The sequence below is a fragment of the Ornithorhynchus anatinus genome, chromosome 7, assembly GCF_004115215.2.
Source record: "Ornithorhynchus anatinus isolate Pmale09 chromosome 7, mOrnAna1.pri.v4, whole genome shotgun sequence".
In the NCBI taxonomy this organism is placed as follows: domain Eukaryota; kingdom Metazoa; phylum Chordata; class Mammalia; order Monotremata; family Ornithorhynchidae; genus Ornithorhynchus; species Ornithorhynchus anatinus.
In genome coordinates, this window is record NC_041734.1 from 22,041,586 (window position 1) to 22,059,154 (window position 17,569).

Below are 17,569 nucleotides of genomic sequence, written 5' to 3' on the forward strand. Positions count from 1 at the left end.
GGAGCTATTGTTGATTAAGGACAGTTTGTGTTTTGCTCCGGGTTTCTTTTGTTCAGTACTAATACTGGTTCCTACCTTCCGAAACTCATATAATTCCAATGGCTGTTGAACATCTAAGGGCAAAATGCCTTTCCGTAGCTAAGGAAGGCTGCAGAAAGTCTCTCACAGTCCGGCCTCTTAGATTGGGAATTCTGTATAGAACACAGCTGAATCTGATATGATTATCTTGTAACCACTCCAGCGTGTAGCAAAGTGGTTGATACACAGTAATAAATACCATCATTATTAAGCCAATGCTTTTCCTCTTTGTATGGGACACAGTTGATTATACCGTATCCACTCCAGTGCGTAGCAAAGCGCTTGGTAAATAGTAATAAATGCATGGTTATTAAAACAATGCCTTTCCTATCTCTAGCGGGCATCTGAATATTTGGGGGATGTGCTAATTTGGAGACACCGATATGACTTGGGGTGTGATATGGTGAGGGGGTGGAGGGGGTGTGAGACGTGGGAAGCTCTCCCAACATCAGTTATCAGTTTCACTCGGTGCAAGACTCTATAGAGGAACTCATGGGGCTAAATCTTAAAGGCGTAGGTTGGTGGCAGCAATTTATCTGGCAATCTCAGGTTTTGGGGGTTTTTATCAGGGAGCATTCTTGACACAGTATAGAAGGCTGGAGGTATCTCAGGGTGCCTTTAAAGGCCGATGCCTTGGCTCGGGGAAGGGCCTGGCTGTTGCGGACACTCTAGTTGCGGCTTCTAGGAGTTTCTAAATGAAAGGCCCAGGCTGAAACCCTGCTCTCCTTTCTGGAGGTAAGAAAAATTGGCCTCTTTCCCCGGACCCGTCACTCACAGAAATGGTAAAATGCCACTCACAAGTGGTCACTTTGAGGTAAAAAAACCAGAGGGTCTGGCACAGAAGTCAGAGACAGAGAAAGGAATTTAAAAAGTTGTTTTCAGATTTAATTTTATCTAAGGAATGGATGCTGTCAATTATATGGAATGAGCATTAAAAAAAATCTTCTATTGTCATAAAAGTCAAAAGAAAACAGTATAGACTTGGGGTGTTCGAGCACAGTGGCCCTTCCGATGGGTCACTCTCTTGTAGGCCAATATTTGACCACGATGCTGGTCAACCTCATTGAAAAAGTTTCTCTCAGTTTGAATTGGCTACATTAGGATTTTACAGTAATTCCCCAAAGCTTTAAAATGGCTATTTCTGGGTTTTAAATCATAGTGCAGCAGGAGTTAGGATGAATGCCTTGGTGGTCTGGACTAAGAATGAATACGATGTTGGCGGGATAGACCACATTTTCTACATGCGTGTAAGGAGAATAATTTAGCAGGAGGTTTTGCAAAGGGCTTCTTACTGCCATCCAGTAACCAAACTGAATCCTTAATACCTCGTTGCTTTCCTACTACAACCCAGCCCTCACACTTTGCTCCTCTAACGCCAACCTACTCAAGGTACCTTGATCTCGTCTATGTCACCACCAACCTATTGCCCACGTTCCACCTCTGGCCTATAATGTTCTCCCTCTTCATATAGGACAGAAGATCATCTCTTCCCTCCTTCAAAACCTTATCAAAAGCACCTCTCCAAGAGACCTTCCCTGACCAAATCTTCATTTCCTCTTCTATTCTCTTCCGCATCACCCTTGTACCTGGATTTGCACCCATTATTCACCCCTCCCTCAGCCTCACGGCACTTCTGTAAACACCCATAATTTATTTATTCATTTATTTTAACGTAGCTCCACCTCTAGACTGTAAGCTCGCTGTGGGCAGGGAACGTGTCTCCCGACTCTGTTATACTGTCCTCTTCCAAGTGTTTAGCACGGTGCTCTGCACACAGTAAGAACTCAATAAAAACGATCGATCGATTGATTGATAGACCGCACATGTGGTCTGGTTTTCGCTTGATTTGATTCGCATTCCTTCCTCTTCCTTTGTCTCCCCTAAATCCAGCCAAACACCACCATCCAGCCTTAACTAAGTACTTCCAATGTCCATTGGCCTATGGCCTACAGTTAGTTTACCGTGGGTTCAGATGGAATCTAGGGGTACCACAGTCTGAGAGGATCTCGGCACCAGAAAGCCCATTTACTCAGCACTTAAAAGAGTTCCCAGAGCTTATAGCAGTGCTTGGCACGTAGTGAGTGCTTAACAAATACCATAAAAAAAACCTCAGGAAGAAAAGGAGAATCAGGAGCTTGGCAAGATAGTTTTTCTCCATCATGGCCTCATGTAGCCTGATCTGCTTCAGTTTAACAATGGAGGCAGGATTGGGCTCTGCCAGGCAACCATTTGGCTTAGGTCCTTCTCCCACACAATCCCCACTGCTTCCCTTGACTCACAGAGTTCAGAAACAGAGACACTCCAGAGCTGAGAAAACTTGGCTCTAGGGCTCTAGCATCCTCCGGCCAGAGAAGGAGCTGAGCTAATCTCCTGCAGGATGAGGACCTTGAGGAGACTCAGAGGCAGGGCCCTGGGCAATGCAACTTCGTCAGCTGAAAATGGCCCCCGGGGATCGAGAACGCCCACCCACCCTCCATCTTGCTCAAGTCCAGGCAACGTGAGCGATGGGCTCCCACCCAATGCCCACGGAGCCCGCCCGGCGGGGCGCCTGGCTGCTGCCCACCTTAAGTCGGGCCACAAAGTGGCTGGCAACACTGAGCTCGGAAGCCGGGTTCCCGAGGATGATTTCAAAGCGATACTGCAGGCCCAGTTTATCGCGCACTTCCTGGAGCCTCTCCTTGGCCAGCATCGCCAGCTGCACCGAGGGGACCCTGATGATGAGCATGTGTCCCCGTCCACTTTTGTCCTTTCCCGGTGAGCTGATGAGGTCGTCCATGATGCTGAGCGTCTCCGGGGTGCTGTGGTCGCGGAGGGAGGCCATGGTGGTGAGGGCCATCAAGGCTTCGGAATACTGTTGGATAAGAAGGTAGCAGCGAATCACCATACTGTGTAGCCTGGGGTACCTTCAAGAGAACACGGGCAACAGTGTTAATCAGCAAGCAGCGCCACCAGTGAGACAGAGCGGGGTCTGAGGGGTGGGATGAAATCAAACCCATGGGATTGGGCCGGTCTGAGGTCTCCCTTCTAGTCCCGCCTAGGACCCTCCACCTCTGCCCTTGCCCCCGGCAGAGAGGCTGGGAGCACCCCCGCTCTGACATCCTCCTTGGCACCCCACCCACCACCCCTGGGAGAGTCTGGAAGGGCTTAATCCTTTGGGCGGGTGGGCGATAGATCACTGGTGAGGGTGTGCCAGACTGGAGGACTTGAGAGACTCCATTCCTCTATGGTAACTTGCTGAGGAGAGGGCCCTGTCCTGCCCCACCGTTCGGATGTGTACTCAAGAGCAGATGCCCATCCGGAAGCGGACATGGGCCGCGGAATCAACTCCGAGAGCCCCGGAGAGCCCTGCGGAATCGCGATAAAACTGGACGTTAAAGATCCAGGTCTCTAAGGCCATTTTGCCCCCACTACTAGGTGAGCCCTCCCGCTTACTCCTTCAGGCCCATCTGCCTATGGGAAGCTCAAATCAGTCATGTTGGGGGATGGGAATCTCCTTGCCTGGCATCCTGGGCTCCTGGAACCCGCGGCAAGGGGGACACAGGCTCTCGCTTCTTTCCGTCTTGCCCTTCCCTGATGGGTGGCAGTTCCCGGGGCCTTTGCGGGAGTTACGAGCCCACCCTCTCCAGACAGTTAATGCATAAAAGTTATAAGGCCAGCGTTGAAGCTAAAGATGGGAAGCGGCCCCGATTTCCACTGCTGTTTTGCCCGCTCTCTTTTAGGACCCGAATTCTCATTTCCCAATACAATCTATCCCAGTGTGGCAGGATTCCACCGTGGGGAACCGAACATGGGAGGAAGATTGGGAGGTTTAAGGCCCATTGGAGTCCCGCAAGAGCAAGGCTGTCTCCACCCTTGTACTCTCCCAAACACTTACTACGGTGTTCCTCCCACAGACAGCACTCAGTAAATATGACTGACCGACTGACCCTCCTTGCCGGCTCAGCCTGAGCCCCCGACCTCTCCAGAGCTGGGCCGGCTGGACAGAAGCCGACCGAAGCCTGAGGCCTGGGAGGGATGAGGAGCTTTTAAAGACACGAGTTTGGATTTAAACATTTTCCATTACCTCCCTTTGTTGTTGATAACCTAATATTATTGGTAAATTGATGTTGTTCGTAATCAATTCTTGCCGTTTAATTGAGTCTGCTTCTGTCACATGGTGAACCCTTTGTAGGACAGAGACCAGGTCTAAATCTGATTTATTGACTTCAAAGCCTTACTGAAGGCACATGCCTTCCAAGAGGCCTTCCCTGGCTAAGCCCTCATTTCCTCTTTTCCCACTCCCTTTTGTGTTACCCTGACTCGCTTTCTTTATTCACCACCCCCACGCCCAGCCCCACAGCAATTACGTCCAGGTCCGTAATTTATTTATTTCTATTAATGCGTGTCTCCCCCTCTAGACTGTGAGCTCGTTGTGAGCAGGGAATGTGTCTGTTATATCGTTGGGTTGTCCTCTCCCAAGCGCTTAGTCCAGTGCTCTGCACACAGTAAGCGCTCAATAAATGCGATTGACGGTCCTCTCCCAGTGCTTGGCCCACAGCAAGTGCTTACTATAATTATTGATAACGCATCACCACCACCCACAACAATAACAACCATGACCATTACGTTCACTCCTCTCCCTGGCACCCCCAGCCAACAGAGCCCAGGCTGGGAGACGAGTGAATCAGGCCTAAAGTCGCCATAGCATTTACCTCTCCAACAGGGTGTTCACCATCTTCTCAAACGTCTCATCGCATCGCAGGAGCGGGCTCGTGATCCCCCACTGCAGAGACTTGCTATACTCATTTAGACCGAAGTACAGCTTCTCCTCGCTGCCCATCTCCTCCTGTTCCAAACAGAACAGAAACACAGTCACTGCTGGAATCCATTTATCTCAGTTTCAGGAGACAGAGCATCACCTGCTTCTGCCTGATTTTGGCATCTTGCTAGCCCCCTGCACAAGGGTTCCTCCCTATGTGGTGCAGAGTGACATTTGTCCTTTTTCTTTTTCTTTCTTTCTTCTCTCTCTCACTCTCTCTCTAATGAACCAGAATGGTTTGGGAAGTTCTGATGGGACCATCCGGCTGATAAAATAATTCAAATGTCTGGAAGAGCAGGTGACAGAGTATAGATTTCTGCACACTACTGTTGCCCTGTTGAATATTTCCTTTTCCTTCTCCCTCTCTAGACTGTAAGCTCACTGTGGGCAGGGAATGTATCTGTTTATTGTGTATTATACTCTCCCAACCACTTAGTACAGTGCTCTGCACACAGTAAGCGCTCAATAAATACAACAGACTGACTGACTGACTTTTCATTATAACTGCCCTCTGAGCTCAAAGATGGCCCTTCTCACTGGGACATTTTGTTCAAGTGAGCAAGTCGACTGATAAAACAGATGCTCACTGCTGACAGTCCCTTCCTTTTCCTCTTTTTGGGTGACATTAAAGTTAAAAACAGTTGTCTTATCGACTAACAGAAATACCCATTCATCTCCATGCTCTCAAATCAATAACCTTAGATTCTCATCCTTTCCATTTTCTTTCCTTCTTTCGGATTTTCTCTTAGTGGTCTTTCTGCTGCTCTACTCTTTTAGCTGCTTCTTGCCTGTATGTGTGTTTGTGTATGAATGTGTGTGCATGTGTGCACACGTGTGTCTCTGTGTCTCTAAATGTGCATCCCTCTGAGCCTAAACCCCACTTGATGTCCGAATGTGTGTGTTTGTGTATGCGACTCCCGGAATGAGAACGTTTACAGATGTGTGTGTTTGTGTGTGTGTTTGTTGTTACTGCGGGTAATGGGTCGGGGGAGCGGAAAGAAACCAGTGCTATAGGCTGCTGGGGTTATAGAATCGAAGGCGGAAGGCCAGGCTTGCAAAATGGAACAAGAGCAGGACGGTCAGCTGCTGTGGGAAAGGACTGATGATGTGGGGGAACGACCACCTAACTGAAAATGGTTGAGGCTGTGTGACTTGGGCCCCACAATGAGGACAAAGATTAATGAGTTGGGGAGTCGGGTCGGAAGGGAAACGTGTCTGCTCACCTTTCAAACTACCTCCCTCTTCACACCTAGTCTGGGAAGAGGGGAGAAATTTGGAAAAAAACTGCATGGAAGGGGCACATAGAATTAATGAAATCATTCAACCTGCATCAAACCTCTTAGCCGGCTCCCATTAGGTCTGCAGAGGAGGCCCTTTGAGGAGGGTACTTGAAGTTGGGGTTGCAGGAAGAAAAGCCTGTCCTTGCTAAAAATGTGCCATAAGGTCTTTGGGTTACCGTGGATGGGAGGGGATGTAACAGGAGAAGACCATGAGGAGTGGGGATTTTCTCCTAACAGCTATATAGGAAAACTTGTGGGTACATGTGTATGATTGCAGTGGATGATGGCAGAGATACACATAAAATGAATTTGTGAGGCTACAGAGTATGCGTGCCCCCAGATAGTTGAGCAAGAAGAGAATCAACTCAGTACTGGACATTCTCCACATATATTCACTGGACGCAAGTCAATAATAATAATAATAATAATAACAAATAGTATTTGTTAAGCACTTACTATGTGCCAGGCATGGTGCTGTTTGGGTGGATACAAGCAAATCAGGTTGGACACGGTCCCTAACCCACAGTCTCAATCCCTAATTTACATATGAGGAGACTGAAGCACAGAGAAGTGAAGTGACTTGCTCGAGGTCACACAGCAGACAAGTGGCAGAGCTGGCTGTGTGAAGTGTGTATGTGTGTGTCTCTGTGAAGCTGAGGGTGTGGATGTTTTGATGAGTTTCTGGTGGCAGGGTTGGCCTCGTGGGCGGATGAGAGGCCGAGGGTGATTGGTCGCCCCTTCTTCTTCCTTGACCCTGGGAATTTAGGTCAGTGTCCCGCAGTGGATAACAGGAAAGCAGGCTCAAGGGAGGGCCTCCTCTCAGGGCCATTTGGCTTCACCTCCGCTTCTCTGGAGGCAGGACTTCAGACTGTAGACTGTAAGCTCATCGTGGATGGGGACCGTAAGCTCATGTGTCTGTTGTATCGGAAACTCTACCCAACGCTTAGTGCGACGCTCTGCACACAGTAAGCGCTCGCTAAATACGATTGACTGGCTGACTTTGACTGGCAGGAGTGAGAGAGTTTCGTGGGGCAGAGGAGGCTCCATATATCCCAACCACTCTGCCAGTCCTGCTGCCTGGGGCTAGCTGTGAACTAATCAGAGTGCTCAGAGTGCTCAGTGCCCCAGTGAGCTCAATAAAAACTGTTGATTGACTGGTTGAGAGCCGTAGAGTAATAGACATCTCCTCCTAGCTAGGGCTGTCACCATCCCAGTCGTAGCAATATACAGACCTGTAACATTTATTTACATTAATGTCTCTCTTCCCCTCTAGACTGTCAGCTCTCTGTGGGCAAGGACTGTATCTGTTTTTTGTCATATTGTACTCTCCCAAGCTTCTTCCATGAATCAATGCCTTATCGTGGCAGGAGAATCTGCGTACGCTAACGAAGCTTGTAGCTGTGACACTGAGAGAGATTCTCTCGTCGGGGCAGCCCATAATAATAATGTTGGTATTTGTTAAGCGCTTACTATGTGCCGAGCACTGTTCTAAGCGCTGGGGTAGACACAGGGGAATCAGGTTGTCCCACGTGGGGCTCACAGTCTTAATCCCCATTTTACAGATGCGGTAACTGAGGCACCGAGAAGTTAAGTAACTTGCCCAAATTCACACAGCTGACAAGTGGCCGAGCCGGTATTCGAACCCATGATCTCTGACTCCAAAGCCCGTGCTCTTTCCACTGAGCCACGCTGCTTCTCTAATGGAAAGGGTCTAAGCACCAAAGTCGATTCACCTGTTCTGGGTATCAGCGGCATGGGAAAGAGTCAAAGGCGGACGATCAAGCGATCAAAATGTCGATGAAAGACAACAGCAGAGACTTGAGTTTTTACCGCATGGAAGAAGGCAATGGTAAACCACTTCTGAATTTCTTTTAACTAAGAAAACTCTATGGATAGACAACGACTACAGATATGGCAGAAGATTGGACGTTCTGGAGAACACATGTCCGTCTTCCCCTTCTAGACTGTGAGCCTGTTGTTGGGTAGGGATTGTCACTATCTGTTGCCGAATTGTACTTTCCAAGTGCTTAGTATGATTAGCGCTAAATAGATACGATTGAATGAACGAATGAATACGCCCGTAGACTCGCTATGGGTCGGAAATGACCCCACGGCATTTGATGATGACGATGACTCTCCCAAGCACTTGGTACACTGCTTTGCACACAGAAAGTGCTCAATAAATATGACTGACTGAATAAATGAAGGAACCGATGAGGTCCCGGCCAGCTGAAGAGAAGCTCACCATGCTGTCAAACTGGATCCAGTGCACCTCATTGGTGGAGCTGATTCTGGACTGTTGGGTTTGCAGGGCATACGGGAAGGAGCTGACCTGGAGCACCAGGAGGTTGAACGCTTCCAGGACTTCTCTGCAGTTAATGACCCGGTCAGCCAGCCCGTGGCTCGGGTCTCCGTGCGACAGTGAGCCGGAGATGACCCTGTGGAAAGAGAGTAGGAGCTTTCAATCCCCCCGGAATTCTGGCCATGTAGACCTGGGGACGCTCAGGCAGGACCTGGTTCTCCGAGCCGGGCACAGTCAGGCTCCGTGACACTATATACCAACTGAGGTACAAATGGAGAAGAAGCCAGATTTGACTTGAAGGGACAAGCCACGTCAGGTTGGGCTCTTGCAGAAGATTCTCATTTTGCAGCGTTCCTTCAGCTGAGTCCTTGCAGGCAAATCTTGCTTAGTTTGGGAGCCCAGTGTGGGGCAGGGAACACTCAGGCATTGGAAGTGGTTTTGATTCTGTGGTTTCGATTCTGAGCCTGGCTAGGAGCAAGAACCCGGCATAGCTGTTTCTGCTGTTCTGGCCGGGGGATTGCTCTGGGCATTTGGACTCTTAGCTTCCGTAAAACAATCCCAGCTCCTCCTCCTGTGCTTTAGGGGTTCAATAATAATATGATATTTGTTAAATGCTTACTATGTGCGAGATACTGTGCTAAGCGCCGGGGTAGATGCACTACCAACTGACCAGTTGCAATCCTTGTCCCACATGGGACTCGCAGTCTAAAAGGAAGGAAGGGCAGGTTTTGAAATCCCCATTTTACAGTTGAGGAATCTGAGGCCCAGAGAAGTGAAGTGCCTTGCCCAAGATCACAAAGCAGACGATTAGAAGCCCCGGAATTAGAATCCAGGTCTCCTGACTCCCAGAACACAGGACTGGCTGTGCCTACCCAGGCTGGGCTCCGAAAGGCTTTCTCAAGAGTGGCCACGGACACCATGGACCTTCCAGGTTCTGGCAGCTCTGGTTCCTGGCTGGGAAAACAGCGTTGCCTAATTGATAGAGCATGGGCCTGGAAGTCAGAAGGACCTGGGTTTTAGTCTTGGCTCTGCCACTCGCTTGTTGTGTGACCTTGGGCAAGTCGCCTCACTTCTCTGGTCCTCAGTGACCTCATCTGTGAAATGGGGATTAAGACTGTGAGCCCCATGTGGGACATGGACTGTGTCCAACCTGATTACCTTGTTATCTACCCCGGCGCTTAGAACGGTGCCTGGCACATAGTAAGAGCTTAACAAATCCCATTTAAAAAAAAAACAGCGAGTGTCTCATGTTACCACAGGAGTTCCCTCTTTTCCGTGTCTGCCCTCCACAGTGGAACCCTCTCTTTGTAGAGGGTTAATGTACAGATGACACCACCGGGGTAGGGAAGATTCTTAAACGAGCCTGGCTGCATTAAATGAGCCAACAAATTTAACTGATAAATCTACTAACAAATTTAGGTGGGAGTTGCTTAGTATATCTATAAATGCATTTAATGCATTCATCAACATATTTATAAATGAATTCACTCGGTTTTACCGGTGGATATATTAATTCAACTATTGGCAAATTTGATCAAATGTGTTAACACATAGACCGGTGAACTGATAAACACGTTTTTTAACGTATTTACTAATGAAATGATTCCTTAAAGTCTCTGGAGAAACATAAGTCCTGGAAAGCTAAGCATCAGTGGAGGGGATGGATCTGTCACTTGTCCCGAGAAGACGGCCTGGGGTTACTGACCCATCCTGGACAATGGACTCTGGCTAAGAGCTCCAGAGAGGCAAGGAAGGTGAGAACACAGAGAGCCTGAGATGTCAGAGACAGAGACTGAGAGAAAGGAATAATAATAATAATGATGGTGTTTGTTAAGCGCTTACTATTTGCCAGACACTGTACTAAGCACTGGGGTGGAGCCAAGCAAATCAAGTTGGACCCAAGGTTCCGAGAGGAAGGACTGTGTCCTAGTGGGATTTGGGACTGGAAGTCAGGAGACGAGGGTTCTAATCCCATCTCTGCCACTGGATTGCTGCGTGAGCTTGGACAATTCGCTTAACCTCCCTGTGCCTCGGTTTCCTCATCTGTGAAATCAGGATTAACTACTCACTTCTCCCTACATCTTAGGTTGTGAGCCCCATGTGGGATCGGGGCTGTTTCTAAACTGATAATCTACCCCAGGACGTAGCATAGCAGTGCTTAATCAATGCCATGGGTCCCCACTGATGAAATGGTAGATTTGCCCTATGCAGATTTGAGCCCTAAATAATTATGATAATGGTAATAATAATAACTGTGGCATTTGTTAAGCACTTACTATGTGCCAGACACTGTACTAAGAGCTGAGATAGATACAAGGTAATTAGTTTGGACACAGTCCCTGATCCACATGGAGGTTCATAATCCAAATGAAATTTTTCCTGGGAAAGTCTCTCTAGAAATTCCAGTTGACCCAGGTTCCCCGACCAGGAGGTGGAAAGAGAGATGGCAGACAAAGAAAGCAAAAGCATAGGGGGCTTTTGGGTCTTAGCTGCATCTTCTCTCTCCTCTTAAACTCCCCACCCCACCCTCACCAGCAGAACAAGTCCTTCTCTTTCTCTTCTCTGAGGAGGATCGGGGTGAGAGTTCTGTCCCCCTCTTCCCACCTTTTCATCCCGGGCCCGCAACTAGATGAAGCAGTGTGGAGAAGCAGCATGGACTGGTGGAAAGAGCACGGGGTTGGGAGTCAGAGGATCTGGTTTCTAATCCTGTCTTTGCCACTTGTCTGCTGTGTGATCTTGGACAAGTCACTTAACTTCTCTGTGCTTCAGTTACCTCATCTGCAAAATGAGGAATAAGACTGTGAGCCCTATACGGGAAGCTGAGTATCTTGTATCTAACCCGGCATTTAGTACTGTGCCTGGCATATAGTAAGAGCTTAACAAACACCACAATTATTAATTACTAATGAGACCACGCTGCAATGTCAGAATCAGTAGGCGCTAGGGTCCCTGGGCTCTGAAATCTTTAGGCATAAAGAAGAAACACTTCTTGCTCCCTCTGAAACAATCACCTAGTCAGCTCCACATGAGAGTTGTCATGAACAAGAACAAACAGGGTGTACGGATTCTGCTTCACCCTCCTCATAAACACTTCGAACTTGGTCTGGATATCGTTGTCTAGACGAACGACATATTTCTCCGCTCGCTGATAAGCCGTCCCAATTTCCTCCAGACCCAAGTCTACGAGGACACCTGCAAAACAAAAAGAGAGAGGTTGCCCTATTATTTTCACGGGCCAGAGCAGAGCAGGCAGACATCCCCCATTCAAGAGTAGATGGTCCTAAGATGCGCTGGGAGAAACCCACCGAGGGGCTGCTTTAGTCTCTCTGCCTCTAAAAAATTTGAAAACGCTACATACTGGGCCCAGGATAGTGGTATTTTTTAAGCGCTTACTATGTATTGGGCACCGAACTAAGCATGGGAGTGGGTATCTGCAAATCGGGTTGGACACCGTTCCTGTCCGATGTGGGGCTCACAGTCTCAATCCCCATTTTACAGATGAGGTAACTGAGGCACAGAGAAGTGAAGTGATTTCCCCAGCCACATAGCAGAGAAGTGGCAGAGGCGTGATTAGAACCCATGACCTTCTGACTCCCAGGCACAGGCTCCATCCACTATGTCGTGCTGCTTCGCTGTAGAGCACCACGTAGGATCTCTAGTCTGTGACTCCCTGCATTAACGTATGCACAGAGCTCTGTTCTAAGCCCTTGGGAGAGTACAAACAACAGAATTAGCAGACACATTTCCTGATGATAATGAGTTTACAGTCTAGAGGGGGAGAAAGATGCAAAACTGGGACATTTGAATGAGCTCCTTGATGGCTGGGATCAGGTCTACTTACTTAATTGTATTTTAGCATAACGCTTTCCAGGGTTTTCCTTGGAATAACCTCTCTACCTGGTATGGAATCTGACGACTGCTTGTCAGCCTCGTTCTGTCCTGCAGTCTGCTGAAAGTCATGCTGGCTATTTTTATTGTTTTCTATTTGCCTCTTTATCGGTCCATGCATTGTTAGACGGTGCGCTGCCTACGTAGCAGAATTTGGTGACAGTTTCAAGTTCTGGGGTGTTAATGAATATCCCTGGTTGTGGGTAGGTCTTCCCCGGGGTGGTGAAGTACATAACGTCTGTTTCTTCAGACTTATTATTAGTCCACAGGACTGGCAGCCCTTTACAAACCGACACGGCAAAGAAAATTTTTTTTGTGGTATTTGTTAAGCACTTACTATGTGCTAGGCACTGCATTACAGCTGGGGTAGGTACAAGGTAATCAGGTTGGACACAATCCCTGTCCCACATGGTGCTCACAGTCTTCATCCCATTTTACGGATGAGGTAACCGAGGCACAGAGAAGTTAAGTGACTTGCCCAAGGTCACACAGCAGACAAGTGGCAGAACCGGGATAAGACTCCCGGGTTCATCCAGTGCACGTCTTCTTCTATGTGCCCCTCCGGAGCGCAGTCAGCTGCCTAAAGCTGTTCCAAAATCAATGTCTATCGTTTGATTGATCGACTGAAGGGGGCAGGAGTCCCAGGGAGGAGGGATGGAATAAGCAAAAAGTCAGTAGTGGGAGAGACAAGAACGGGACATAGTGTTGATGTTAGACAAGAAAAGTGTGCTATCTGGAGTGCAGCGTGAGAGCAAGGAGAAGTAGAGGAGAGCGGATTGAGTGTTTTAAAATCATTGAGAGTTTCCTTGATAGGGAAAAGAATAGGCAACTGTTGGAGGAATTTGACTCTGGAAGACAGTGGGAGCTTGAGATGTAAGAGTTTCCCAGGGGATCAGAAGCTTATTTGGACTCTGGAAAGTAAGTATTTCATCCTCAAGAATGGCAGCGTAGCCTAGATTGAACAACGCCGGACTTGCCACTCAGTTCCGCTTCTCTCTGGTGAGGATGGGGAACCAATCAGAGATGGCACCTGCGGTTCCATTCCATCCCTTGTCTTCTCTTCCCGACCACCGTATCCTACCGCTCACCCTCCAAGCCTCTTTCTCCTCTGCCTTCCACCATGCCCACATCTCTCCTATTTTAAAAACTCTTTTTTGACCTCCCTGCACCGTTCAACAATTGCCCCATCTCCCTCCCTCCCTGCCCCATATGGGGTATGGCGCCCCATGCCACCTATATAGGTGGTATAAACCTCCTGCTTCCACTTCCTTTCCTCCAACCCCCATCTTGTTGCTTTACAATTCCCTTTTAATCCCCATTCATGAGCTCGCTCTCTCCAAAGTCACCAAGGACCTCCTCCTTGCCAAATCCAATGGACTTTACTCCATCCACGTTTCCCCTCTCCTCAAGAATTTCCAGTGGTTGTCCATCCATCTCTGCACCAAAGAGAAATTTCTCACCATTGGCTCTCAATCACCTTGCCCTCCTACTCACCACTCTCCTACTACAACTCGGCCTGCACACTTCGCTCCTCTAATGCTAACCTTCTCGCTGTACCACCGTCTCATCTCTCTTGCCGCTGATCTCTTGCCCACATCCTGCCTCTGGCCTGGAAAGCCCTCCCTCCTTATATTCGACAGACAATTACTCTCCCCACCTTCAAAGCCTTATTGAAGGCATATCTCCTCCAAGAAGCCTTCCTTGACTAAGCCCTCCTTTACTTTTGTCCCACTCCCTTCTGCATTGACCTGACTGGCTCCCTTAATTCATCCTCCCTCCCAGCCCCACAGCACTTCTTATGTATACATTGATAATTTATTTATTTATATTAATATCCGTATCCCCCTCTAGACATTGTGGGCAGGGAATGGGCCTTTCATATTGTTATAATGTAGCCTCCCAAGTGTTTAATACAGTGCTCTGCACACAGTAAGTGCTCAATAAATGCAATTGACTGACTGACTGACTGTCTGACATCCTAATCTTGACCCCATGGCTGCTTTTCACCCTGCCGATGATCCCTTTCTCCAGGAAACACTATCTAACCTGGGTTATTCTGAAACTGTTTTCTCTTGGCTCTCTCCCTACCTCTGTAACCCAACTTTCTCAGTCTCTCTCCCAGCTCTTCATCTATCCCCCACTCCCTAACTGCAGGTTTCCCTCTGTTCCAAGATGACTTCGGGGTACCGACCATCTCAAGGTCAAACGCTATCGCGTGATCTCCTGAGCCAGCAGGCGGAACTCAGAAATGAGGGTGGGACACCGCCCCCACAACCCAAACTGCCAGATTGACAGCCCAAGCTGGGAATACAGAAGGTGCCCCTCGCCCCCGTGCCAATCAAATTAGGAATGTAGGAGGGGGGAGGACAGAGATTGGAAAAACTGAGGCCGGAAGCTGGAATGGCCTAAGGGCACAGGTGATAAATACCAGCCGCCTCTAACCTTCTGTGCAGAGGAACTGGACTTGCAGCAGCCGGCTGCAGGTCGCCTCTGTTCAGAGTGTGAGAAGGCCGCTCTGCCTGCACCGAGCGAGGAGCCTTGGGATGGGTGAGTGTCCCGTCCTGCTGAGCGCTCGTGGGGTTGCAAGCCAGACGCTTCACCGTGGGTATGTAACGTCTAAATGGATTTGATGTCTAAGTGGGTGCCTCCCCAGGGGCATGTGAATATGGTGGGAGCTAGCCGCCTCACCGAGTGCGAGTGGCACATAAGTGGATTTAATGCCCGAGTGGGTGCCTCCCGAGTGGGACGTGAATATGGTGGGAGCTAGCCACCTCACCAAGTGAGAGTAACCATAAGTGGGTAATGCATAACTGGGTTTAACGCATATGTGTATGTAACTCATAAGTGTATGTAACTCATTAGTGTTCAACGCATAAGTGTATTTAGCGCAAAAGTGGATTCCGCCCGGGTGGGGCGAGCACATGGTGGGAGCCAGCCACCTCACCACGTTGTGAGTAAATCATAAGTGGGCCCGGGTGTCCGGCCCCACGCAAGTAACATACCAGTGTATTCCTCCCGTTAGGGAAGCTTTAACACCATATTTCTCCCAAAAGGGAAGGCTGATTTGTCGCATCTAAATAACTAATTAATTCAATTCGCCCCGTGGAATAAATTCTATTCAAAACTCAGGTTTTCCATCCCCGGGATCTCTCTCCCTCTCTCGCCGCGCTGATTCCGAAAGAACCTGTCTCCGGCGATGGGTGACCCCCTCATGACTCAGTTCTGAGTTCTCTTGTCTTCTTCATCTACACTTACTCCCTTGGGGGGCTCATCTGTTCCCTTCGCTGTAACTACCTCCTCTAGCAGATGAGTTAAAAATCCACCTCTTCATCCAGACCCCTCTTCCTCCCTGCAAGCTCATATTTTTTCCTGTCTCCAGAGTATCTCTACATGGACGTCCCACCTGTACCTTAAGCTCAAAATGTTCAAATGTGAACTCATCTTCCCTTCCAAATCCTTTCCTCTCTTGATTTTCTCATCTCTGTTGATAATAGCCCCATCCTCTCCACCTCTCTAGATTGTAACAATGGCATTGTCCTTGACTACTCCCTCTCCTTCGACCTCCATATTCAGTCTGTGACCTAATCCCGTCAATTCTTCCTCTGCGACAGTTTCCCTTCCTCTCTGTTCTAAATGCCACCACGCTGGTCCAGTCACTCGGCATAACCCAACGCGATTACCGCATCAGCTTCCTCGCAGACCTCCCTGCCTCCAGCTTCTCCCTTCTCCAGGCCATACTTTGCTCCCCAGATCCTGTTTCTAAGATCTCATTCTTTGTTCATTTTCCCACTCCCCAAATACCTCCAACAGTTGCCTATCCCTTTCCACATCGAGGAAACGCTCAATGATTTTAAAGTACTCAATCAGCTCTCCTTTACTTCTCCTTGCTCTCCAACTGCACTCCAGATAGCACACTTTTCTCCTCTAACATCAACACTATGTCCCGTTCTTGTCTCTCCCACTACTGACTTCTTGCTTATTCCATCCCTCCTCCGTGGAACATATATTTTGGAGTTCCTTAGAGGGCTCTCACCATCTAAGGAGGATTTCCTTTTTGCCACAGTGATACATATGGGACCAAAGAGCTATTTGTTTTTTCAAATGGTATCTCTTAAACGCTTACTACGTGCCAGGCAATGTATTAGATGCTGGTGTGGATACAAATTATTCAGATTGAACATAGTTCTTGTCCCATACAGGGTCCAGAGTCTATTTATTGCTACACTGCACTCTTCCAAACACTTAGTACAATGCTCTCCACACAGTAAGTGCTCGATGAATAGGACTGAATAAATCAATGAATTAATCAATCTCCATTTTACAGATCAGGCAACTGAGGCCCAGGGATGTTAACTGACTTGGCCAAGATCACTCAACAGACAAATGGTAAAGTGGGGATTAGAATCCAGGTCCTCTAACTTCCAGGACTGTGCTCTTTCCACTAGGCCATGCTGCTTCTCATAGAGCTCTTGGAGAAAAGTTTTTAGTTTGGTGGTGGTCAGCCTATCTCTCAATCTCTTCAGCTTTGGCATCCCACCACTTGGTCAGACATTTCTCTTAGCTTAAGTTGCATAAACCGGTGTGGGGTTTTGTAGGTCTCGAGTTATGTTCTTCAAATACTGTGAGATGTTGCTGATGTATTTGTTTCTTGTAGTTTTTCGAGTCAGTTTTGGAGATGTCCCCGCCCTCTCTTCTTCTCTCCTTCTCTCTCTTCCCTCCTTCTAGATCATGTTCCTGAGGAGTCACGGCTGCATTATCAGCTTGAGCTTGGAGTCTGTCCAGCACTTGGCTTCAGCAGGACTACCATGAACCATAATTCCTTTCAGTCCCTCTACTGCACTGTCATGGAATCGATGAAATGTCATTATTTAGATCAAGAGGCCATCCGGGGCACATCTCGCAAAAGAGGGCTTTGGTGATCGCAAGCTGATGATGGGCAGTGACACTGCGTAGACCGTGGCCGTTGAGTTTTCCAAGACCATATGGGCAGAAGGCTTTTCGAGGTAGGGGTATTGTTATCAACTCGAACTTTGAGATTCTCCATGAGGTCCAACTGATCAGGCATTGGCATCTCTGTGGTGAGCCCATCCAAATCTCGGTAGCAACATTCTTTTTATTCGCACAGCTAATCACTGTGGGGGCATACGCGCTGATGACGATGGCAAAGAGCTTCTGTTTCGGGGTAGACATGGCATCATCATTCCCTGGGTGCATGTGGAAGAC

The 17,569-nt window shown here is 48.4% G+C and overlaps 1 protein-coding gene across 7 annotated transcripts in view; it reads right to left on the minus strand.

The window, feature by feature from the left end:
* GREB1L (GREB1 like retinoic acid receptor coactivator) overlaps positions 1–17,569 on the minus strand; it is a 185,625-nt gene that overhangs the window by 28,415 nt on the left and 139,641 nt on the right. For all 7 annotated transcript variants that reach the window (XM_039912636.1, XM_039912638.1, XM_039912639.1 and 4 more), the window contains 4 exons: positions 11,470–11,650; positions 8,402–8,594; positions 4,770–4,903; positions 2,642–2,981 (listed from right to left, as the gene is read on the minus strand). In XM_039912636.1, the coding sequence (XP_039768570.1) occupies positions 2,642–2,981; positions 4,770–4,903; positions 8,402–8,594; positions 11,470–11,650 (848 nt within the window). The remainder of the gene's footprint in view (positions 1–2,641; positions 2,982–4,769; positions 4,904–8,401; positions 8,595–11,469; positions 11,651–17,569) is intronic.